The 26791-nt window shown below is 39.4% G+C and overlaps 1 protein-coding gene across 1 annotated transcript in view; it reads left to right on the top strand.

Annotated features, from left to right (window-relative positions):
- The window catches only part of Ano6 (anoctamin 6), a 199669-nt gene that overhangs the window by 120676 nt on the left and 52202 nt on the right, over positions 1 to 26791 (top strand). The window contains exons 4-8 of the mRNA XM_010638370.3: positions 14346 to 14411; positions 15464 to 15751; positions 17064 to 17177; positions 19185 to 19300; positions 25428 to 25562. Of these exons, the coding sequence (XP_010636672.1) occupies positions 14346 to 14411; positions 15464 to 15751; positions 17064 to 17177; positions 19185 to 19300; positions 25428 to 25562 (719 nt within the window). The remainder of the gene's footprint in view (positions 1 to 14345; positions 14412 to 15463; positions 15752 to 17063; positions 17178 to 19184; positions 19301 to 25427; positions 25563 to 26791) is intronic.

Here is a 26791-nt window from a genome sequence, read left to right as displayed (position 1 = left end):
CCACAGTGTAAACATATTTTGAAAAACATGTTGTAATTGATAAATATATGGAATTTAAGACAAAAAAAGTTAGGAAAATGAAAAAGATTTTGAAGTCACTTACAAAATAATAGCGACTAGATGAGTAAATCAACGTGAAATTTTGAGGCAAGAAAAATAAAATGCAGCTGTGTCAGTAATAAAATTATTATAAACCATAAGATCTTACTCAGAATTCAGCGGCAAATTCACCTTTGAGATTCCTGGTTGCAAAAGAAAATGAGAGCATATTATAAATAACACGATCCTAAGTTTCAAGGTGATAAAAGCAAAACTGGTTTATTGGAAAGAAATCCGATGTGGTGATAAGGGAGTCTCCTGGAAGACTCCCGGGAACCCTCCGAGAAGCGCAGGCATGAATGAACAGACTGAAAACTGGCTCACTGCCTCCAAATTAAACGTAAGATAAAATAAGGGGAATGGCAAGGAAAATGAGAGTACTACATAGAACAGTGTAAAAGTTCCCCGAGATTGACATATTTGCTAAAGATAGTCCCTGAATTGGAAACCCGAAGCTCAAGTTAGGATGGGTTAACAGGATATTATAGCTACCAGCCTTGGATAGTTCGTTCGCTTTCCCAGGCAACTTGGTAGGTGTTCTGTCTTTCGTCCTACGGAGGAAATCAGGATTAACTTCAACTATGTAATATTTTAGACTAGCGCAAGGAACTCCTTTATATTTTTATCTTTTTCCTTGCTTTCCACCCACTTGGTATACGCTGAGATTGGAGGTTAAAGGAAATAAATTAGAATCAGCAGTTTCAAGTTACAGCTACAAAATGTGTTGCTAGTATAACCATGTTTGGTTTTATTTTTGAGGTCTCAGCATAGAATCAGTGAATCCACATCGTGATGCTGATTTCCGATAAGGAAAACGCTCTTGGGCTCAAACCTTAAAAATTTAGGACAGCGAGATCTCGGAAAGTAAACTCTGACTATTCAGTTTCCTCTCACTGAGGATCTTCGTGACACATTCACAAATATGTGGAAAAGAAAGCACATTTCTTGATTGTTCCTGTTGATGTCTGGCCTTAGGTTTGAATGAAGAGGCCATTATTTGTTCTGATATTAACAATCGCTAGTGCCTCGCCTCTTTAAAAGTCATCAGTAGAAGAGGACAGGCTGGCAAAAATCAACTATGGAAGAGTCTTGAAGCAGATAAGTAATCACAAAAGAATAGTTGCTTGTGTGTACCTGTATGCACACGTGAGGCTTGTGTACACAGAGAGATGTGTCCTAAAAAAGGGGATCTTAAATGTGTCTTGTAAGAATTCATCTAGGCTGCTTATTAAAAATAGGTTGCCCATCTGCATCTCTCGAATGACCGGTGATGTTGAACATAATTTCCTATGTTTATTTGCTGCTTCTACTTCGTCTGAGAAATGTCTGTTCATTTCAGATGCCCATGTTTGGATTGAGTATGTAAATTTGGGAAGTCTGATTTGTTTAAGTTCTTTATGTATTCTAAATAGTAGACCTTTGTCTGAGGAATGGCTGGTGAAAATTTTTTCCCACATTGTAGGTCGTCTCTTAGCTCTCTTGGTGGTTTCTCTTGCAGTTCAGAAGCTTTTTAATAAGATGAGATCCCAGTTGTTGATTCTCTCTGCTACTACTGAGGTTTTGTTCATAAAGCCTTTTCCTATGCCAGTGTCTTCAAGAGTTCTGCCTAACCTGTCTTCCAGCAGGTTTAGTGTTTTTGTTTTAATATGTAGATCTTTAATCCATTTCAATTTTAATTTAGTGCATGGTGAAAGTTATGTGTCTAGTTTTAATCGTTGGCAAGTTGAAATCCAGTTTCTCTAACACCATTTATTAAAGAGGCTATCTTTCCTCCACTGAGAGTGTTTGACTCTTTTGTCAAAGAAGGGGTGGCTTAGTATGTCTGGAGTTGTTTCTGTGTCTTCTAGTCTGTTCCACTGATCTTCGGGTTTCAAGAAATCAACCAATAATGAATGCTGGTGGGGTTATAGGGAGGAAGAACCCTTTTCCACTACTGATGGGAGTGCAGACTGGTGCAGCCACTGTGGAAATCAGCGTGGAGATTCCTCAGAAAACTAGGATTAGAGATCCCAGTTGACCCTGCTGTTCCTCTGCTGGGTATCTTCCCAAAAGAATTAAAAGACTCATACCACAGCAACATATGCACCCGTATTTATAGTGGCACAGTTTTTAATAGCTACAACCCAAAAGCCCATCACCTGGTGAGTGGATAAGGAACATGTGGGGGATTTCTATGAAATGGAGTACTACTCAGCATAAAGAAAGATAAACTTGAGACATTTATGGCTAAATGGATGCACCTTGAGGCCATATTCACAAGTGAAATAAGTAGGATGCATGTGTAAATACCAAATCTTTTCTCTAGTGTAACTGAAGGTATAAATGAGGACCAAAACGTATAATATATATTGTGAAATAGGAAAAAAACTGTTCAAAAGGAAAGGAGAACTAGGGTGGGGTGGGGAAAGGAAAGAAGGGAAAGAAAAAAATTGAAAGTAAGAAGGAAAAAATGGAAACATAGCTTATGTCTCTGTGGGGTGGAGGGTTGAAGGGAGGGCAGGGGAATGGGAAAAAATAAGAATCAAGGTATATCATGTACAGGTACAAAGTCTCAGTGATGACTGTGATCATAAGATATATCTAAATATACCAATAAACTCAATAAAAATAAAAAACTAAAAAGCTAAAAAAAAAAAAAAAAAAAAAAAAAAAAAAAAAAAAAAAAAAAAAAAAAAAAGTTGCCCAGCCAGGAATGGTGCCACACACCTGTGATCCCAGCCCTCAGGAGACTGAGGCTGGAGGATTGCTGTGAGTTCCAGCCCGGCCTGGGCTACATAGTGAGACCATATCTCAAAACAAGCTAACAAAAAATAGATTTTTCCAGGCCCTGTACCATTTGTGCTGAATTAGTTTCTCTAGGAGAGGGATCCAAAAATCTACATTATAGAAAAGCTTTCAGGCCAGGGATTTAGCTCAGTGGTTCTGCCATCTGCCTCACAAGTGCAAGGTCCTGAGTTCAATCCCCAGTACCAAAATAAGGAGAAGGAGAAGAGAGAGAGAGAAAAGAAAGCTCTCTGTGTTGCTCTTAGAAGCAAATAAATTTGGAGAACATGTCACTAAAATAATTTTAGTGCTTTGGTGTTTTAAGTTTTTGTATTTGTTTTTTTGGTACCAGGTATCGAACTCAGATTCTTGCACTTGCAAAGCAGGCACCGGAACCACTGTGCTAAATCCAATATTTTTTAGTACTTATCTCAGCAGTGGGTTACAGATGGTTTTTTTCCTTCTCTGAAAATTTAAATTACCCACAAGTATTTGGTTTTTCTCATTGAGTTTATTGGTACATTTTAGGTATACAGTACAGTTACATTCATCATTGGGATCTTGTACCTTTACGTGACAGATCTTGGTTCTCATTTTTTCACCTTATCCCTGCTCTCCCTTTACCTCCTTCTCCCTTTCCTATTTACAAATACTTTATTTCCCTTTTTTTATTTTCTCGTATTTTTTTTCTTTTCCCTTATTTCCTTTCCCCTACCCTTCCCACTTCCCCTATACTGTTAGCCCTTTTCTTCCTATTTCACATTGTTAATTATCTCATTAGGATCTTATGTTCTATTATACTTTTTCACCCCAGAGAAACTATTCAGTATTTACACATATGTAACTTATTTATTTCACTTCAGAGTTTATCCTCAATATGCATCCATTTTCCTATGAATGACTCTAATTTCTCATTCTTTATGGCTGAGTAGTATTCCATTTTATAGAAAAACCACATCTTTATCCAGTTTCCAACTGATGGGCAAATGGGCTATTTCCAAGTTTTAGCTATTACAAACTGTGCTGCTATAAACATGAGTTCACATATATCACTGTGGTATGATTCTTTTAATTCTTTTGGAAAGATACCCAGCAGAGGGATGGCTGGGTCAAATGGAACCTCTAATCCTAGTTCTTTGAGGTATCTCCATATTGATTGCCGTAGTGGTTGCACCAGTCTGTACTCCTACCAACAATGGGGAAGGGTTACTTTCTCCCCACAACCCCACCAACATTTGTTATTGGTTGATTTCTTGATAGCAGCCATTCTTTATGGGGTGAGGTGGAATCTCAATGTTGTTTTCATCTGCATCTCTCCAATGACCAGTGATGTGGAACATTTTTTCATATCTTTACTTGGTGCTTTTACTTCTTTGAGAAATGCATGTTCATTTCAGATGCGCATTTTTGAATTGGGTCTTTATATTTGGGGGGGACTGGATTTTTTGAGTTCTATATACATTTTAGATAATAATCCTTTGTCTGAGGTGCAGGTGGTAAAATTTTTTTCCCACATTGTAGGTTGTCTCTTAGTTCTGTTGATGGTTTCTTTTGTATTTATTTATTTGTAATTATACCAAAAATGTTAATTTAAAAACTTGGAAGTGGACTTCAGCTAAATATTCCCTTAATTTTATGTTTATCAGCTGTGAGGGCGATCTCACTGCGACATCTGTCACCCACGGATCTCCAGGGATGACTCTGCTGCTCTGGCTTGCTGGGCGGCTGTCCCCTTCCTCTCTCACCACTCCCTGTGTGTCCCTCAAAGCCCCACGCTTGGTGGAAGAGGATAACTCCCCCGATACTGGAGTACTGTTTCCTTGGTCAGGGGTCTAGGAGTAGCTGCGCTGCCCTGCTAGAACCTCCAAACGTTTGATGCTTGTCCTTGAAAATGCTCATCTGTTTTCTGTCCCCTCCTGAACACGCATCACCCACTTGAGTAAATTCCTCATCATACTGGTCCACGGACATTACATGTTTTATTGCCAGCATGTGAATTTAAATTGAGATGCAATTGAATAATTTGTGTATTCTGTTTACCAAACTTTCTGGAGTGCGTGATATATAATTAATAAAATAGCACGTGTTATAGTCTGTGTTTGAGAAGATTGGGTACCTTTCACTTTTTTGTCATGCTTCTTTGCAGGCTGAACAAAGGTTAGCAACTTGAAAATAAAATTAACAGCATCATTAATACTTTGCATATCAGGCAAGTAAGCTGTAAGGATATTTGAAATTAACTATGCATATGTTTTATCAGTCTCAACCAGCTTGTTGTGCTTTATCATCACATTACATTTGTAATTTACTTCTTAGTCATCGCAGTCCCTGCTTTTTATACCGGAAGGGCTAGTTGCCGTGAAGAGAACTGGTCTTTACGATCAGTATTATTCCTGTATGCTTCCCAGCTAAATTCTTTACAACACTGACTTCATTAAGCCAGATGAGGTAGGTAATGTGTAATCAAAGGTCCTTGGTGACAGAAAACTTCCTTAATTACACCAGCCTGTCCTTTGTGATTTGGATTGCTTTCTTCATTTCTCTGACAGCTTTATTAATCTCTCAAAAGAGGCATAAAGACAGTTCCTGTGCCTGGAGGGTGGCTGGCTAGGTGCTCTTGTCCTTTTTCTCTTTGAATCCTTGTTACCTTTTCCCACCAGCAGCCAAAGGATTGTGTGCATCTTTTTGTGATGTACACAGGTCCTCAGTGATTATCGTCACTTTGGCTTTGCTAGAATTCTAGCAAGTAAGAGGGATCTAATTGCAGTACAGACGAATCTGCTCCCCCAGAGGTACAGGAATTTATAGTACAATTTAATTTATGACTAGGCTTTTTTTTAAGAGCCACTATGTCTAGTTTAATCATTCTCTGATGTCAAACACAAATCATACATTATAGTCTAGGTTTAGGTCTTATATATAAGGCTTTCCAACAAGACACATACATAATTTTTAGTTAAAAATTGTGTAGCTTCACATGTTCATTTATTGAACAAATATTTATTGAGCAATGCCTATGTCAGCCAATATGCAATATTAATTATCTTTCATCCTTAATATGGAAGACAGCTCTACACTAATTTTTCAAATGTCAAGTTACTTATGCAAGTGTAAATTCTATGGAGAAGTGAGGATGATAATTTCATATTAAAGAGACCCAAGCAGTCTTTTCTAAAGTAAGCAGTCCTTTCCTGCTGTGTGCCTATTTGACAAGTATAGAACATATGCTAATTTATTTTAGCTACCTGACACACCAAGAAAACCGGGTTGATCAAGTTTTAAAATAGTCCACTGGTTCTTTGTGAATTGCCATGCCAAAAGAAAATAGCAAGAACTGTTGTATTAAAGCAACACCACAGTGATATATTAACATGTTTGAGCAATTGACTCAACTGTTTCAGTATTTATGGTTGGTGGTAAAATAGAGGGCATAATAAACCCACTCTAAGGTCTACCAATTATCTCTAGAGAAATCAGGTAAATATCTCAGGAGTTCTTTATAATGAACTAAATAAGAACTAAAATAAGATAAATTAGAACAACCTTTCTAGAGGGCAGCACAGCTATACATATTAAGCAATCTAAAATTGCATACGCTCTTTAACAGTTCTGCTTCTGGTACTGCATACTGAGGAAGTAACCAAGGGTGTACAAAGATGGTTCTATAGGCGTCTTGATGATAGTGAAAAATTAGAAACTGTAAATATCTAATAATTTGAGGTTGGCTAAATAGATTATGATATATATTACTGAGAGACTATTATCCACGCTTTAAAATGGATTGAAGGAAGTTGTTCTCATGTTGCCTGCATCTGTGATAATCACACGTGCTGTACATGCTCATCAGTAACCTTCCTTATAAGAAACGAGGCAGATAGCAATTAGACAAGAGAAAGAAATTAAAGCAATAAAGATAGGAAAGGAAGAAGTTAAGCTGTCCTTATTTGCTAATGATATGATACTCTACATTGAAGACCCAAAAAACTCCACCAAAAGACTTCTCAACTTAATTGACATTTTTAGCAGAGTAGCTGGATACAAGGTCAACACCCAAAAATCAATAGCCTTCTTGTACACAAATAACAGACTCACTGAGCAAGAAATTAGGGAAACAATTCCTTTCACAATAGCACCCAAAAAAATGAAATATCTGGAAATCCATCTAACAAAAGAAGCAAAAGACCTCTACACTGAAAACTACAGCACTCTGAAAAAAGAGATCAAGGAGGATATAAGAAAATGGAAAGATGTCCCCTGCTCCTGGGTAGGAAGAATCAACATAGTGAAAATGGCCATACTACCAAAACTGCTATACAGATTCAATGCAATACCAATTGAAATCCCAATCCTATACTTCACAGAACTAGAAAAAAGAATCCAAAAATTCATTTGGAACCATGAGACCTAGAACAGCAAAAACCATCCTAGGCAACAGACACATGGCAGCGGGTATAACAATTCCCAATTTGAAACTATACTACAAAGCCACTGTGATAAAAACAGCATGGTTCTGGGCAAAGAAGCAGACCTGAGGATCATTGGAACAGACTGGAAGACACAAAAACAATTCCAGATACACTCAGCTACCTCATCTTGACAAAGGAGCTTGACAGTCCCCACTGGAGGAAAGATAGCCTCTTTAATAAATGGTGTTGGAAAAACTGGATCTCAAACTGCAAAAGATTAAAACTAGACCCTTATCTGTCACCATGCACTAAATTAAAAGTGGATTAAAGATCTAAACATAAAAACAAAAACACTAAACTTGCTGGAAGATAAGTTAGGCAGAACTCTGGAAGACTTTGGCATAGGAAAAGACTTTATGAACAAATCCTCAGTAGCACGGGAACTAGCAGAAAGAATCAACAACTGGGATCTCATCTTATTAAAAAGCTTCTGTACTGCAAAAAGAAACCATCAACAGAACTACAATGTGGGAAGAAAAACTTTTTACCAGCTGCTCCTCAGACAAAGGACTATTATCTAAAATATATAAAGAACTCAAAACAACCAGCCCCCCCCAAATATAGAGACCCAATTCAAAAATGAGCATCTGAAATGAACAGACATCTCTCAGACAAAGAAAAAGCAGCAAGTAAATATATGAAAAAATGCTCCACCTCACTGGTCATTCAAGAGATAACAGATGAAAACAACACTGAGATTCCACCTCACCCCACAAAGAATGGCTGCTATCAAGAAATTACACAATAACAAATGTTGACGCGGTTGTGAGGAGAAAGGAACCCTTCTTCATTGTTGGTGGGAGTGCAGACTGGTGCAACTACTATGGAAGTCAATATGGGGATACCTCAAAGAACTAGGATTAGAAGTTCCATTTGACCCAGACATCCCTCTGTTGGCTATCTTTCCAAAAGAATTAAAAGAATCACCACAGTGATATATGCGCACCCATATTTATAGCGGCACAGTTTGTAATAACTAAGATTTGGAAACAGCCCATCTGCCCATCAATTGGAAACTGTGTAAAGAAGATGTGGTTTTTCTATAAAATGGAATACTACTCAGCCATAAAGAATGAGAAAGTAGATTCATTCGTAGGTAAATGGGTACATTTTGAGGATATACTTCCAAGTGAAATAAATAAGTTACACATATGCAAATACCAAATAGTTTCTCTAGTGTGAAAAACTAAAATAGTACTCAAGATCCTAATGGGACATTTAGCACATAGGAAGAAAAGGACCAAAGGTGTAGGGACAGTGAGAAGGATAGGGAAGGGGGAATAAGGGAAAAGGAAAAAAATATGAGAAAATGTAAAAATGGAATTAAAGTGTTTGAAGGTGGGGAGGGGAGGAGAGGATGAAGGGAGGGTGGGGACAAGGGGAAAAATGAGAACCAAGACCTGGCATGTAAAGGTACAAGATCCCAGTCATGAATGTAACTGTACTGTCTGCCTAGAATGTACCAATAAATTAAATTTTTTAAAAAATGAGGCAGAAGAGTTGCAGAGGGTGAAGAATATATATGTGTTCGTCAGATATCAGAGTGGTAGTCCAAGGACCACGGCAGTCACATGGCACAGAAGAGTCCATAAGGGAGGGGGCTGAGTTACTCAGCCATAAGATTCACTTCCAGAGTTCCTGTAAAATAGGGTCGGGGTCCCACGGGAGGGGTTAGGGGTCCTTGAGTACACAATGTGGAAAGGCAGAATGGGTGGAGACTGCCTGTTTTGTCTGATGTTTGATATTGAAAAGGAGAGATGAGCCTCTAAGACCTGTAAGATAGAGGGTTTTTGTTTTGTATTTTGTAGGGAGCAAGGGAAGTTGAGCACATTGGAAGACAGAGAAAGGAGAGAATGGTAATGACTTACATAGGGCTTATATCCCCAAGCATCATGTTGTATATTGTATACTTGTCATCATATTTAATCCTTAAAACAGCCTCAGAGTTTATCTACCCAGCATTAGAGCTAGTGTATGACAGAACTAGGGTTTGAATTTTGACCCCATCAATCCAACCAGTATCATGACCAGGCATAAGAAAGATACTCGGGGCAGGGGATTTAGCTCAGTGGTTCCGCTGCCTGTCTCACAAGCGCAAGGACCCGAGTTTGATCCCTGGTATCAAAAAAAAAAAAAAGTAGAAAGATACTCAAATGGCAAGAGCTGGAGGTCTATTTGGTAGAGCAGAATCTGAGTGGAGAAAGTCCTATGAAAATGGTGAGGAATTGTAGCCTCGGTTTGAAAATTGGGTAGAGGAGGAACCAGGTCTAACTTGAAGTATTCAGCATGTTGTGTTCATGGTTGATGCAGCCGATACAACCAACATGCAGGACTTGTTTGTGTTTCATGTTTTCAGCGGCGAAATGGTCCAGCTTTCTGAACCTTATCCCTTTTGCCATCTCATAATTCAAACCCTGAAGTGTCTGAGAATCACTTTATGCTCTGGATACCCCTGCACTATCGGATGCCACTGTATTTCAGATTAAATTGTATCTCTCCTTCTCCATTAGATCCTGTAAAACCCACAAATTAAATGTTTGTGGAAAAATGGGGGGAGTGTTTCTGTACCATAGCACTTTGTATGCCTCAGTTTACTCAGCCTTCCATTCCTCGGTCTTTCTATCCGCCATACATTTATTGCATGTTTATCTTTTTACAGGCCTGTTCTAAGTGCTAATGATACTGAGATTAAAGCCCAACATCTCTGAGGGCGGGTGGTAATTGAAGAGCAGGCAGGGCCATGAAAAAACTTAATATTCTTAAGAATGAGAAGCCTCGTTCACTATTTGTTAGCTGAGAGTAAGAGCAATGACGTAAAAGCTTGACTTTAGACTCCAAACATAAAGATGTTATCCAAATGTTGAGGTAGAAAGAAAGAAACCTGCAAGAGGTCACAGTGAATCATGGTTAGGTCCCCTACAGAGCATGGAAGTCTGCAAGTTAGGTGTTGAGCACAGGAAGCACCTTGGAGCTGTGAACCATCTCGCTGGTGGATGGCAGGAAGACAGATGTGTACCATACTGGACCTAACTGTGCTGGGAGCCATGGATTTGTAACAAGACCAGAAAACACAGTTGATTTGTTTCCTACCAGCCCTTAAATGTTAAGATCCCTGTTGAGCGGCTGGAGAAGCCTCTCTTCTGACCAATCCTCTAGCTCTTCTGATTAGAGGAACATTTGTCTGTCAGAGCTAAAATCCTTAAGCCACAACCTTCACTTTCTGTGAAATTCCTGGGTAACAAATCAAGAGGATACCAAAGGCACAGGCATGGGTTTTGCTCTGACCTGCTAGTGAGACTAAGTACGAAGCTGCCTCTCCTCAGGGTGAGTCATCTCCTTTGAAAGAAAGAATGTCACAGTTTCCAGCCCTCTCAGAACACTTGCTCCCTCTGTTGTCAGTGATTTAGGTTCTAGGCTAACAGATTTTCCCTAAGTTTGTAGCTGTTCTGTAAGGATTCTTGCTTACACGTAACAAAAATGAGCTGTAAGTTAAGCAACGAAGGGTTAGACAAATAGATGTGGAGTTAGCCAGCAGACCAGGTAGAAGAGGGTCCCCAAATCCTGCCACAGGGACAGTCAGACAGTAAAAGCATAGCTGCTACATGGATCGCAGGGCTGCTATTGGCATCTCTAACCAACAGTGGTCGCTGAAAGCTCCTGCAGTGACCTCTGCCTCTTCTGTCTCTGACATTCACTCTCATCCGCCCCAGAATGGGTTCTCCTTGGCTTTGCCTCTTGGAGTTGCTGGCTTCTAGTTCAGAATCTGGAGTGGGTGATCGCACTTGCAGGGATAGCTCATTTGCTAATAGCCCAATTTAAGAAGGCACCAGAAAAAGGAGCGTGTGCAATTTTATACAGTATAAGGGATATGGGCTCTGTTGAAAGTTGAAGCATTGGTGGTCATGAAGAATAACAGATATCTGTTATAGTGCCATGAAACTAGGAGGAAATCCTGCTGTATTGGGAGAAATAAATCTTAAAGCAGTAGACTGTGAGTTTCTCTGTAGTTCCTCTGTACCAGACAGTCTTAACCCATTTATGCTGAAAATGGAAATTTTTTAAATTTTTGCATGAAATGCATCTGTTAGAAAAATTCAAGGAAAAAGAATTTGAAGAGAGCACATTTCATTATGTTCCATTGTTGCGGGCATTCTACAAATGGGTGATTAGGCGTTAAAGTCTTGAATTCTTTGAGTCCTCAGTGCTTCACAAGTTGCCTGGAAAATAATGGAACTTTAGGAAATACTTGTAGAATGCATTAATAAATGCTTGTCAGACAGAGTAGTCCTTACCTTACCTGTGGGTCCCTTGAAACTAGAGGTAGCACCAAACTATATATATATATATAGAGAGAGAGAGAGACAGACAGAGAGAGAGAGAGAGAAAGAGAGAGAGAGAGAGAGAACTCTTTCCTATACGTGCACACAAATTTAAAGCATTTTCTCTTTCAACTAAGTACACCATACACTGTGGCTAAAACTTTAGAAGTTTGAGGTGTAAGAGCAAAACTAACATGAATTTCTTTTTCCTTCACAATTTCACAGAAGATTCATTACTCTAGATCTTAACTTCAACACGTGCTTTTTTTTCTTTCCTTCTGAAGCTGAGAACTTTCTTTTTTTCACTTAAAAGCAGCACTTAGTGGTTTCTCTGTGACATATCTGAACTGCCAACATGACTACTCTTGCACTTTGGGGCCATTAAGGAAAATGAGGGTTACCTGAACATAAGCACTGTGATACCACTGTGATCTGTCTTACAACCAAGGTGGCAACCAAGTGATGAACCGACCGGCAGTGTATACACGGTAGAGGTGGTTCACATTTTGAGTGGGATCGGAGCAGTACGAGATCCCATCACACTATTCTGACAGCACGCAATATTTAAAACTAATTTTAAGTAAGTTTATTTTTCTGACTTTTCCATTTAGTGTCTTTGGGCCTCAGCGGACAACAGGTAACTTAAATAGTGGCAAGGACAACTGTAGGTAAGGAGGGGCTGCTGTGTGTATCCTCTCAACGTGTGTTAGGTAGGTAATTTGTGTCTAGAACTATATTTACCACTGTTGGCAGGATCAAAGAGCTTTGACTAAATAGCAAAGAAAGAAGTAGCGAGAAACAAGAGCTGGGCCGTCAGGAATCAAAGCAAGAGAACGAGGGTCCAGAGTGAAGAAATGCTGCATAGGTAAAAAGTCGACTGGCCTTGAGTCAAATTCCCAAGTTCTGGTTGGGACTGTGGCAGGCAAGGGGTAGAAAGGGCTGAGTTAGAGAGATGGCGGTGATGGAGGAAGTTGAGAGGGCACAGCCCCTGCTGCGAGTGGAGTAGGAACTCTGTCAACACCAGCATTTCTCGGCCCATTGCTGGCTCGTGTCTAGGGAAAGTTGTCCACTTGCTGGCTCTTCTCCAAGTGACTCTCGCGCAAACCGAGTGTAGCAAGCCATGAAATGTTCTACATTTGGAAAGTTCTTAGCACAGCGTCTTGACACGTTGCAAGTACAGTACAACCATTTATTAAATAAATACAAATAAAGGAAAATATGTCAGGGATTGTTTGGATCAAATTGAGCCAGACACCAGGTGTATTCTTTTGCCTTCTGACCTTTGTCCTTTTCAGATCCACCACCTGCATCACACTCATCAGGACCCTCTGTGCTCTTGGCACTGTGTGCAGCACAGCAGCTCAGCCCCCTCTGCCCCTTCACAGTGGGCTCATCATGAAGGGAACTTTCTAGGTACAGCAGCCCAACATCTGGGTTCCCTGATTACTCTGTTCATTGAGCAGTCTCTGTTTTGTGACTGCCGAGGGTAGAGCCAGTGTATCTCCTGTCATTTTTGTAAGTGGAAATTCTAGTTCATGGGATGTATGCACTTTAAATCATCTTCATGAGCATCTACAAAGGAAATTAATGAGGTCTTCTGTGTTGAACAGTTACAGAAAACAGGTCACAGATTTTAGGTTGTTTTTGTCGTGAGTCATAAACCTGGGCTGTCTACTTGCAGAGCTTGTGTTCTGAACCCAATTTTTCTTTTCATAATGCAGGATAGCTGCTTTGTCATCAAAAGTGTTCTTTTAAAGGTCACTCAGGTCTTCGCCTTTATGTACTTTCCTTACATCTTAGCGTACTGTTTGGCAAAATCCTCACCATATATAATTGATACAAGGGCCTGCAAGGTCCTTGGTGCTGCTGCCTGCAAGGTCCTGAGTTCGATCCCTGGTACCAAAAAACAAACAAACAAATAGAATTGATACAGTATATTTTACTTCTTTTGAATTGGCCATATAAGATGGGCAGATTTATTATCTATTCTCCCTATTTTTGTAGTTATGGATGTTTATAACTTCATGAACATTTCAGTTTCAGATCCTTTGCATTTTGCCAAAATTATCTGTGTTGTTTTACTTGGTTAAGGTTTGCAGGGGTGAAATATCTAGTAACTGAATCATTTAAATGTCTAATATGGAAATAAAAACTTTTAAATCTAGAATCTTTAACTCTGGAAAGTGACATCAGTATTGGAGACTCAAAAACTTCCACTTATAGCTGGGACACTCAGGAGGCTGAGGCAAAAGGATCACCTCAAGTTTGAGGCCAGCCTGGGCTACATAATGAATTCAAGGTCAGCCTGGACTGCATATTGAGACCCTGTAAAATAATTTTTTTTTTCCATTCATGTACTTTTAGGAGTCAAAAAGTCCTTCAGATTGTGCCCAAATAAGAGGGTTTTATTGAGCTCAAATGGCCCCAAACCCCATTGGGACAACCAAGGACCCACCAGAGTGTTTGGGAGATCCAGCCGCAGCCCCCAGCATTCTGCTGGAGACCCAGCACTCAAAAGTCACCATCAGCAAGACTGGTGTTGCCAATTCTGTGCCATTCTAAGCAGATATGTCTCTTCTTCATATCCAAACCAGTTTGTTTTGTTATTTTCTTCCTTTAAAAAAAAAAAACTTAATTTCTGCCCCTGAGAAAACTAAAGTTCTTATGGTCTTACATATACTCCAATTTCCTTTGACAGAGAAAAAGACAAGCTTATGAATCTAACCTCATCTGCAAAGGCCTGGAGCTAGAAGCAACAAGATCAGTAAGTGTTAGTCCTTTTATAACCCTTGGCTAACTTATTCTTGGAGATTTAAAGGCTGCCTGGAGTTTGTGGTGGACCCTGGAAATGTGCAGCCTGGCCGTGCGTAGTCAGACTGGCAGGGGAATTGCTCTAAATCTGCCTTCTATGAATCGTATCATTGTTTTTCCAGTAGCCCAAGAATTTAATAATGAATGCATATGTGAACAGTTATTTTCTTCTTTTAAAAACTTTTTAAAGGTTTTCTTAACTATTCAAATAATATAAAATAATAAAATTAGAAAATATAAGAATAGGGAAAATAAAAATCCTGTGAATCTTAACTGTGCAGAAGTTATGTTAGAGTCTTACTGAACTTATCTTTCCTCAAATAAGTATGTATTTTTTTACTTTTCAAAAGAGGGATTATTATTTCACAGTTTATAATTTGCTTTTTCCCTTTAACATATAGTAAATTATTAATAATTTTAGATCATTAGCATTTCAATAGCCACATAACATAATGCATATTATACAAGTTAAATAGTCCATTTCTAGGTTTAGAAAAACAAAATATTTTCCATGGTATAGCATTGCAATGAATGTTGTAGCATTTTTAAGTCACTAATTAACAAGTTTAGTTTTCTGATTTAAAATACTAGTGTTATAGAAGAACTATAATAACAATTTCAATTAATTTTCTTTATAATTCAAACTAAGAGACTCTCAAATTTATGATAATTTCAGGTCTGTTTTGTTCAGTACTGAGGATTGGACCCAGGGCCTTTACACTATACCCCCAGCCCTTTTTATTTTTTCCTTGGAGATAGTGTTTTGCTAAGTTACAAGGCTGGGCTTGAACTTATAATCCCCTTACCTAACCATCTCAGAGTGCTATAGGTCTATTTTTATTATAGCTTCACTTTTTGATGTTCTCTGTAAACGTGGGTTTCTTTCTTTCATTTCTTTTCCTTTTTTAAAAACATAAATATCAGCTCATAAGAATCTGTAAGTCTCAAAATTGTGAAAATAGGTGGTTTGGTTTCCTGATATGTGTTTTTATTCTTCCAATATAGGTTTTGGATGACAAGCTTGTATTTGTAAAAGTACATGCACCGTGGGAAGTGTTATGTACATATGCTGAGATAATGCATATCAAATTGCCTTTGAAACCCAATGATCTAAAAACCCGGTCCTCAGCCTTCCGCCATCTCAACTGGTTCACTAAAGTCCTCAGTGTGGATGAAAATATGATCAAGCCAGAGCAAGAGTTTTTCACTGCCCCATTTGAAAAGAACCGCATGAATGATTTTTACATCGTTGATAAAGATTCTTTCTTCAATCCAGCCACCAGAAGCCGCATTGTAAGTTTAAGCTAAATTTAGTTTCTGTCTTGGGGTGATTTGGAGAATGCTATTGAATTATTAGTGGTTTGGTGTGGTTGGTGTGTTTTTTGTTTTTAAGAAGGAAATATAGATAAATTTATTTTTAACATAGAACTACAAAAATAATCTTTAAGGCATAAAACATGTTGAATATGAAAGACAAGCATAAATTTTGCTATATTGAAAACTTTAGTTCATGAAGAGATCACTGAAAATAAAAAAATCTATCACAACTTAGATTTTCACAGTCTAAGAAACTGACAAAGGATTGGTGTCAACAGCATGAAAGTGATGTCTTATAAATAGGTAAGAAAAATGGGCAAAAGCATTAATAGACATGTCACAGAAGAGGAAACTGAGATTACCAACAAATAGATGAAGATGTTCAGTATATCACATCACACTCATTAGTGATCAGGGAAATGCAAATAAAGACAATAATACAATATGATTTTGCAGCCTTCATTTAAATTTAAAAGCTGCAGAATAGCAATTATTAGAGTGGGTACAAATTCAACACGTGTTCTTACTGGTCAGAGAGCAGATTGTTCAATAATTTTGGAACAACATTGAATACTTTGGAAAAAAACTGACTATTCATATACCCTAAAACTTAGAAATTCTGTTCTTAATTATTCCATCAAACTCATTTACATATTCAACAAATGTCTAAACATGTTCATATCATTCTATTTAAGGAATAACCTGGAAAATAATCAAGTTGCTATCAATTGGATTAATAAGCTGGTATATTTACAATAAAATATACAGTAGCCAAATGAATAAAGTCCAGTATTTACAAATATGGATGAATATTAGCAATGCAGTACTGATAAGTAAGCAATATAACTTAAAGATTATTAATGGCATTGTTTAAAAACTCATTCTCAGATTATATATCTATCACCTAAAAAAACACTGGAATCTTGGTACACATTTTAATTATGTTTTATCTATTTTTCAATGAAAAGAATTAAAACAGTATCTAAAACCAGTTTTCATATAAAGTATTTGAAACTCATATTTGGTTTTTGAGACAGGGTCTCACTATGTAGCTCAGGCTGGCCTGACCTCATTGTGTAGTCCAGGCTGGCCCCCAACTCACAGGGATCCTCCTGCCTCAGCCTCCTAAGTGCTGGGATTATAGGCATGCATGACCATGCCCCAAGGTTTTGGTTTTAAAAGCTGAAAACAAATTTAAAATGCCTACAGATTCCTGTTGCAGTATAAACAATGTTTAGAGGTTGTTTCTACTATATAAATCACATACTCTGTTTTGGAATCTTTTTAGGTTTACTTCATCCTCTCTCGGGTCACGTATCAAGTGATAAACAATGTTAGCAAGTTTGGGATTAACAGACTTGTAAGTTCTGGAATCTACAAGGCAGCATTCCCTCTCCATGATGTAAGTCAAATGGCGGAAGTGGCCTAAGTGTACTGTGGTGTTGACAGTAGGGAAGGGCTCACCTTCCTGACCTTGTGTCTCCTCAGTACGATAAAGAGAATGGTATACTGCAAGGAAACAAGCTCTTGAAGGGCAGAAAGGAACCTGACCATTTTTTTCATCAGTGGATCTAAGGCAGAGAAGATGCTGTGAAGGAAGGAGTGGGTGAAGGAATAAACAGTTTTCTCCCGCAGTTAATGGCTGCAGCAGTATCGATTAGCAGCTCCTCTAATCAGCATTTCTGGGGCAAAAACCTCTACTCTGCTATTTTCTAGTTAGATGACCTTGTAAAAGTCACTTACCTGTCCTGTTTCTCAGTTTCCCTGTCCATAAAGTCAGGGTAATAATAATACTTACCTCATAAAGTTATTATTAGGACTGATCCATGTCAAATGTTAGTCTCTGGCATATATTTAAGTGTAAGCTATTTTCATAAATTGCTACCAAATGCTGTCATCAAACAGAAAGATATGAGTTCTTTGTAAGGGAAATACATGTTAGAAATTCTCATTTATCCTTTTCCATACCATCGACTTTTTCTCCCCTAAAGTACTCTTTTGAAACTTGCCCTGGACTATGCCAGTGCTTTTAAAAAGACACCTGTCTGCATTCTTGTTATAATAGCAAACCCCAGAGTGTTGTCATTTTTGAAAGACTATATTTGGAGGCCACAGCAGCCCTTCAAATTCAAAAGTGTATCTGTGACGGACCACATCTTCTATGGAGTCAGATTTTTAAAATGTGACAACCCAGACCCTTAGTGATTCCTTAAATGCAAGGACAGCTGTTGAAATAAATTTGGTCATTAAGTACTGTATTATATGACATTGTTACTCTGTCACATACATTATCGATTTATTTGAATCTGTAAAGGAAAGACTTCAGGACTGAGGATTTAGCTGAGGTTCTACCTGCCTGCCTTGCAAGCAAGCACAAGATCCCAAGTTCAATCCCTGGTACCAAAAAAAAGACTTGAGGTTGATCATGACTGCTCTGTGCTCCTGAGGGATGAAGACAGTATTGAGAGATATAGGACAGAAACACTAAACACTAAACCCTATTTGGTATATGTGGATAAGACAAGCTGGGAAGAGGGAGCTGAACTTCCTGATGTGTCCATTGTGGCTGTCCAGCCCAATAGCCTATGTGCTTCATTTTTGTGCCCCACCAAAATTAGCACCTATGGCATAACATAACTTGGGGGGCACTTGCAAATAGTCATCCTGATTATTAATCTGGGATGCCAAAGTGCAATAGTATTCACGTGGCATTTGTCCCCACCCAGGTCTTTTCCAGGAAAGCCTGCATATACAGCTGTCCCATAGCCAGGCCTAGAGATGAGCCTGAATGGAATGGTGTTTGGGAAGAAGGGCCATTGAAGTCTGGCCTCAAGCTAAGGGTTGGCTGGGTGGTGACCTGGTTCTAGTGTATGAAGGACAATGAGTCAGACCAGAAAAAAGGCCAAGCCAATTTAAGCAGAGGCAGGAGGTTTTGTTTCTTGAGTAGACTGAATTTGTAGCATGACAATCATTTTCTTTGTTGCTTATTTTCGATATGTTGTCACAGAATAACTGTTGAACTGGGGGAAAAAGAAATGTGGGTATAGAATGGTCCTGCTACTAACCAGCCAAAGGCCCTGGTTCTCCCATGGTTCGAGGGGTGGGGTGGCCCTCGGGTGTTCCCCTACTGTAGAGATTTGCTGTTGGATGACCCAATTTTTCATTGTTTATTGCTTCCCCACTTGGGGAATATTAAGTATTCCTGGCATTCCCCCTGAGTTTCTACATTGTACCTCAGGATTATAACATCCAGGCATTGATCTCTACCCACATTTGCAACTGGTCCTCACTAAAGCAAGTGAGGGGACGTTTTTCACAAATGTGACTCTGAAGTATTAGGATCATATTTTGTAAATAGATTTGTGAAAATATGATTATGATGCTCATTGGGTTGCCCTCTGCTTCTCAGTGCAAATTTGGCCAACAGTCAGAAGATCCCAGCTGCCCTAATGAACGATACCTTCTGTACCGAGAGTGGGCTCATCCTCGGAGCATATACAAAAAGCAGCCCTTGGATCTTATCAGGTGAGGAGTTGGAGAGTGCCCTTCTGGTATCCGAGTAAGAAAATACTCAAAGGACATTGCCAACCAGGAAGCTGATGCCAGGCTCTGAGCTGGGTTTTTATGGAGTCTTGTCCTAAGTGTCTGTTGAGGCTTCCTTGCGTAGGCAGGACTGAATCATCACCCATGGGGCTCAGTCCCTACTCTTTGCCAGTCCATCCAGTATCAGTCACATGACTTACAGTCGTGACTCTCCAATCATGTGATTGCTCTGTCATGGCCAGTCCCATCCTGAGTTTTCTCAGTAGCACAGTCTAGGGTCCACAAGATACTTCATGGGTGGTGTAAGCTCTCCTGTGTAGTCCAGTGGGCCCACCATGAATGAAAAGATTCTAAGGGCTTAGAGGTTCCTTTCAGCAGTTGGGAACAAAGACCTGTTGTTTATTGTAGAGGAATAAATAGTAGATTTAACTTTTACCAAATAGTAAGACCTATAAATTTTCACTCCTTTCCTGAATCTGCTGTTAAAGACTATGTCATTGTATCTCACAAGAAATGATGAGCAGCTCAGGGCTTGTCTTCACAATGCCCCAGTGCTGGCAGCTTTTCAGAAGCTTGTGTGGTTTGGGCGAGGTGGAGGATCCTTACTGCTGGAGAGAGTCTGAAGAAATGCAGATGAGCAGATAACAAATTAATAAATAAAAAAACTCCTTAATTGGAATACAATAACTGAAGGAGATGGGGGAAGAACAGTTGTCTTTGAGTAGTGACATTTGAGCTGAGACTTGGGTAGTGAAAAGAATGGAGCATTTTGAGGATTTGGAAGAAGTCATTCCAGAAACAGAGGTAGCTTATACAGTGTCCCTGAAACACAAACACATTTGATCAAACTAAGGAAATGGGAAAACCAGTACTAATGAGGAAGAGAATGATGAGACACAAAGAGGGCTAGCTGGAGCTCAGAAAGGAAGTTAGACTTTCTGTGTAGTGAGAAGCAACTGTGATGTTTTAAATAATTCTGTCTCATTCACATTTTGCAAAGATGAAGAGCATGGTTTACAGGGGACATAAGACTCAGACTAGGTAGAGTCTATTAGTGTGAGCCAGTTGAGAGATGGAGTGAGCAGATTCAGGATGTCTTTTGTGGGAGTACAGCCGAGGGAATTGGTTATGGACTGGAAGTAAAGAGTGAGGAGGAGCGGGGAACCAGGTTGGCCTCAAGTCTGTCCAGAGACAAGTGTCTGTTCTTTCTTCTGGCTTCTCGGTGCCTCATTCAGGTGCCCTACTTGGGAAAATGCTTTACCTTTATAGTAAGAGTTTTTAAAACACTTGACTAGTTTGTTTTGCATTTTATTATGGGAAATATACAAAAGTAGAATAGTATGGCAGGCCTGAGCCGATGTATCATCCTGTTCCAAAAAGTTCTGAACTCACAGCCCTTCTTGTTTCATCTTTACCTCTTTTCCTTTCTCCTCCACTGGATCATCTTGAAGCAAATTCCAAATATTGTATCATTTCATTGACATCTATTTCTAAATATATTAGGATTTTGCTTCTTGAGACAGGGTCTTGCTATGCAGTTCAGGCTGGCCTTGACCTCACTGGGTAGCCCAGACTGGCTTTAAATTTGGGTTATCCTCTTGCTTCAACCTCCAGAGTGCTGGATTCACAGATGTGTGCCACCACACACGGCTGTAAATACTTTAAGCACAGCCAGAATACCCTTTAAAACAAAAGTGATAACTCCCTAACTTCATCAAATAATCAGTGTTCAGATTTCCTTGTCTAAAAAAGTATTTCTAGTGTTTTAGTTCAAATCAAGATCCAAAGTTCAAATTTTGCAATTATATAAAATATCTCAGATTTTCTCTGTAAGTTTTTGTTCATTTCTTGTTTTTCATCCAGTTTGTATAAGAATTCCTTGCATCTGGTTTTTTTTCCTGCATTGCACGTTTATTCCCTCCATGGCATTGCTAATATTGCTGAGCATGTTCCTCTGTCCTGTGCATTTGCCTGACTTAAGGGACGTGATCCTCATTGAGGAGATTTATCAACTTCATGTGAAATACTTAATACATGGAGTTGGATGCTTTTATCAGAGGGATCATACTGTCCAATCATCTCTCTTTTTCTGTGATGCTAGTAGCCCTTAATAATTCTTGCTTTATTATTTTATAGCAATTTCATTTCATAATTTCATTTGATCAGACTCTCATCTCCTCTTCCCTCATTTATTAGCTGGATTAAAGTCCTAAAGAGGTACCTTTATTAACCCCATTTACCCTACACAGTAAGATTTTAAATGAAGATGTTTGTATGTGTGTGAATACAGTCAGCCCCCACGGAACCATGGGGACTGGTTTCAGACCCTCTGAGGATAAGGAAATCCACAGATATTCAAGTCCCCTGTATAAAATTGTGTAATCTTTACATATAAACTGTGTGCATATTCCCGTATACTTTAAATAATCTCTAGATTATTTATAATACCTAATACAATACAAATGCCATGTAAATGGTGGTACTCTGTTGTGTAGGGAATAATGACAAGAAAAAAGTCCGCATATTCATTATGGAGAGATTGTTTTTCTCCCAGTATTTTCAATCAGTAGTTGGTTGAGTTCAAGGATGTAGAACCCTTGCATGTGGAGGGCTATTTGAGGTTGACATTGGAATGAAACTTTCATTTTATTAATCTCCTTTTGTAGTAAATCTGTATCATCAGTTGGCAGGATGGTAAATCTTAATCAGTGGAAGAGAAACAATATTCCTACTATTTTAAGTACATTTGGCATAAGGGGAAAGTATTTAGCTATTCTCTGTCCCTGGCCCACACGTGCTTCCTGCATTGCTTCGCCAGTAACCTCTTGAGCAGGGAAACAGACTCTTCCCAAAAAGCAAACCAAACAATTTGGAAAGAGCAACTATAGGAGAAAGACTTTGCACAGGAAAAGAGAAAATTTCCCCTCCAAACTCCCATTTGCACCATCAGAGAAAAGAAGATGTGTCCACACAACAAGGGTAGGGTTCTGTATAGGCGTCATTGTGACAGTAAACCGTAGCTCATGGAAATTTAAAATGTGATAGAAAAACTCCAGTAAAGAAATCCAGGTTGAAAGATGTGTGGTGGGATTTATTCAAAGAGTTGAATTGGAACACCGTGAGGAAATTATACCACAGGGGAGAGTCTGGGATTTAATTTGTTGATAAGCACACACAACACTAAGCAATGAACCATCAAGACAATTATTAACTTGAGGAAAAGCAAAACATTTGGCAGGAAGGAAAAAGTAATTATAGCAGATGACTTGATTCAGTTGTGAAAAGAATCATACTAATGTAAAACAAGAATATTGATCTAACTAAAAATTATAATATTAACTGTGCTGAAAGAATGGAAACAGAGATGTGGGTGGATAGTAAGGCAGGAGGTTGAAAGAGAGCTTAATTCTCATCTTCTAGACTAGAAGGTCAGTGATAAGACACAAAACTGAGAGATCAATAGGCAAGACTTCAGATTAGCAAAATGGAAGTGATACTCAAAGAATCAGCTCTGAAAGTTGGATATGGGTGCATCTGGGCAACAGGAGACAGGGAAGATGGTTGAGGATGGCTCCTTTTAAGAGTCAGCCTGTTTACAGTTTTGATACAATGAGCACATACCTACAAGTTTGGTAAATCAAAGCTGATTTTACAAGATCGATGTTAAGAGCTGGATGTTTTTGGCAGAGGCAGTGATCAACAAATATGGCATTTGAAGGGATCCTCATTATCCCCAGCTTCTGAGTACTAGGAGATAGGTTTCCCTGTAAGAATTGGAAAACATTTCCAACCTTGCCTGCAGTGTGACAGGAATGCTTTAGGAAGTCATGACCTCTCTATCACTCTAAATATCCACTTAGGGATTATGTGAGCAACTCTCTAAATATGACAAGATATTTTTACTATTGGGAGATTGGACCAAGCAACTTCTCAGGTTCTTTTTGATTTTAAATGTGACACGTTCAGGATAGAGGCTTATGAGAGTTGTATGAGTCTCTTTTCACTACTGTAATGTTATCCTCAAAGCTAGGTGTTTTCTAAGGTTTCCTTAGCTCACAGCTTTGGAGGCTGAAAGTCCAAACAGCATAGAACCAGGTCTTAGGAGGCTGCATCATGTCATGGCAAGAGGCCATTTGTGAAGGAGAGCTCACAGGAGGGGAGGGGCCGGCCATACTGTTTCCATAACAACCTCTGAGGGGAACTCATGAGAACTCTTTAATTCATTCTGAGGACAGTGCCCTCTGTGACCTCCCGCGGGGCTCATACAGGTCACACCACCTCTTAACACTTCCACACGGATGACCAAGTTTCAAATATAGGCACCCTTAGGTGATACACTTAACCCACTACCTGAATTGCAGCAATAATGCATCACAGAAAGCATAGCAGAAAATGTGTTGCGACGTCTTACACCCATAGCCAGGCTTTTCTTTCCCAGGCACTGTTCTGAGTCTGCCACTTGTTTGCCATCTTTAAGGCAAACCACAAAACTTGTCCATGAACTTTGTCCATCCTGTCTTCTACTGTCCCGTCAGTCCCACCCTTCCTTTTCCTCATGGATGTTGCCTTCAGTCCCTTGCTGCAGTCCTTCAACTTGCTCCGGTATAAATGAATATGTTAAGCTATTTAAATGGAAAATTAAAATTCCATGTAGAGAAAAACATGCCTATTTTGATGTACTTGAATCTTCACCATGTTAAAATGGAGTAAACTGTTATAATACAATTTTCCATTTAGCCAATGTTGCCACCCAAAAATGTGCTGCCTGGGGCAGACCCCCCACCACCCCCAGCGATACCTCCCCTTCAGCCAAGCCTGGGGCCTGTGGCACTGGTCCAGCCCAGGGCCCCATCAGAATCTCCTAGGACTCCAGGTCCTCAGAGCTATTTCCACTAGGTAAAGCCTGGCTTTGTAGCCCTCCTCTGTACAGAGCCCAGAGTCTTGCACAAACCCCAGAGCCCAGGAAATCTGCAGGTTCCACAGACCAAACACCAAGATGCAGAAGTGAATCACTGTAGGAAGACTGCCTCAACAGTTACCGAAACAATCATTTCATTGTTTTCCCTCCATCCCTAAACCTTTCTGCTGATGCATTAGGACCTCCCTTTAAGGAACAATTCCACCACTGCTTCTTGACTGCCATGCCCTTTTCTAATCTCGCCTGCCTAGCCCCTTCCATTTTACTCAGAGTACACCATCAATCACTTTTTATGGCCTAGGACAAAACAGAAGTGGCAGATAGCAGCAAATGCGTAGTGGTTGTATCGGTCCTCCCCTCGCCCCTTCTCACACCAGTTTTATAGAATTTTGGTCAGACAGACATTCCACTACAGCTTCGTGCAATGGATCTCCTTATTCACATTGCATTCTTGATGGTTTCAGTTACGTGTGTCCCGGGAGGAAGGATGAGGGTGGTACAAGATACTTTGAGAGAGAAATCGCTTTCACGTACCACTTATTACAGCAGAGTACTAAAATTGTTGTGTCTTATTATTTGTTATCTCTTATTGTTCATATTTCTAAATCAGACTTTATCACTGGTGTATTAAATGTATATGGAACAATTGGCTCGGTGTATATAGGGCTCAGTACTCGCCAGGGTTTCAGGCATCTACTAGGCGATCACGGAATGTGCACCCCACAGGTCAGGGGGACCATGGCGTTCTCATCAGTCGTTTTCTTGCTATTGTTTGTGATTTATATTTCCTCCAAAAGCAGTTCCTAAGTATGTAAGGGCAGGTAACAGAGCAGATTGTCCATTTGTTGCATGCATATTAAAAATAACCCCGGACTGTGTGTAAAACAGTGCTAGCATTTACGAAGAACAATAACACTCTGCGCCGTATTCAGCATTTGTCCCTGTCTTGGTCTCTTCTAAATTCACTTTGCTTCAACCAGCATATCAGTTACGGTGATCAGTACTTGTGAAGTGTAATAAACCTTTGTTTCGTAGACTCCAGGGTCTGCTTTGAAGGATGGATATGTCTTAAGGGTGAATTGAGTCAGAAGTTTATGTGAAGCCTCCTTTATTTCAAGTAAAAAATTAATATTAGGGTGAAGGTGCTGAGTGACTCTTTGTGTCTTCTAAAAATAATTTGTCTTTCTTCAGGAAATATTACGGAGAGAAGATTGGAATCTATTTTGCTTGGCTGGGCTATTACACTCAGATGCTCCTCCTGGCAGCCGTCGTGGGGGTGGCCTGCTTTCTCTACGGATATCTTAATCAAGATAACTGTACATGGAGGTAACCTTGGTTTATTCCTTATTGCCACACTGAAAAGATGATTGGACATAAAATTATTTTCAGGGCTTTCGACTATTTTGGTTAAAAAAGCAAAACCACTCATTGCCTTGATTGATATATCCTTTGTTCTGGGCATAATACCGAATGAAAAGAAATTATCAGATAATCCAACCCAGCCTCTGACAGTAATATTACCCTTAGGAAACACTCCAGCATTTTAAGAGACAGTACTTTGTTTGAAAAAGAAAGGCAGCCTGGCTGGAGGATCGGCCTTGAACCTCTGGGGCCAGAGGAATGCTTCATTCATCCCTGCAGATGTGGGCCAAAGAGCAGCTCAGATTTCTTCAGAGTTTCAATGGAAAAATTGGGGAAGCTGGTGGGTTTTTTTGGTTTTTTAGTTTTTAACAGTGACTTCTCCATCTTTATTAGGAATTATATGTTTCAAAACTCAAGTCATTGTTTTGTTTTTGGCTTTTACAGTATTATTCCTTACAGTGGCAGGGGAAAAATAAATGATAGATAATTTGTTGCTGGATGCCAGAATTCAGACACTAGCTGCACTGTCTAAAGAGAAGTCCCCACTTGCCAGAGCACTGGGATTTCACCATCACTGTTCACAACTGTGTTATCTTTTCCCCTGCTTCTGGTGATCTCCGCCCCCAGAAGTGATGCAGCCCCGAATCAGCAATTTTCTCTTGGTCATCTGGCCTTTTCCCAGATGTAACAGCCACATAAAAATTTCTGGGCACCAGTAATGAGTCAGTGACCTACATTTTCAAGCCTGGCTTCTGCAGCAGAACACTTTCATGGCAGCCCTGACACACAGGCATAATTCCCCGTCCCATTTAGCAGAGGATTCTGAACTTTTTGTGCCCATTGTGGCCTCTTGATTGCAAAGCTGCACATAGATTTTAAAGTACTTTACTTTCTTTGTTGAAAAAGAGTTTGGAAGCAACAGCTTAATGTTGATACCTTTTCCCTGAATTTCTCTTGGGCGTCTTCATTGTTTTCTATGTCTTCCCAGCTTAAACAAAATAACAACAAAGCCATCTCCAAAGTACATTTTCACAGTGGAAAATTTGTAATTATACAAGGTTCTCAAGTAGTTGTTCTTATTATAACTTATTTTATCAAATCATCTTGATGACCACGTCACATAGTTCCTCCCATTTCACACAGACCCTGGGGTCAAAACTGTTTGGCTTTAATTATTAAATAGCTTTAAAATG

Source organism: Fukomys damarensis, unplaced genomic scaffold (genome assembly GCF_012274545.1).
Source record: "Fukomys damarensis isolate Sample0158 unplaced genomic scaffold, DMR_v1.0_HiC HiC_scaffold_15, whole genome shotgun sequence".
Taxonomy (NCBI): Eukaryota; Metazoa; Chordata; class Mammalia; order Rodentia; family Bathyergidae; genus Fukomys; species Fukomys damarensis.
Note: the sequence above shows the minus strand (reverse complement) of the source record. Positions and strands in the feature narration are given on the sequence as shown.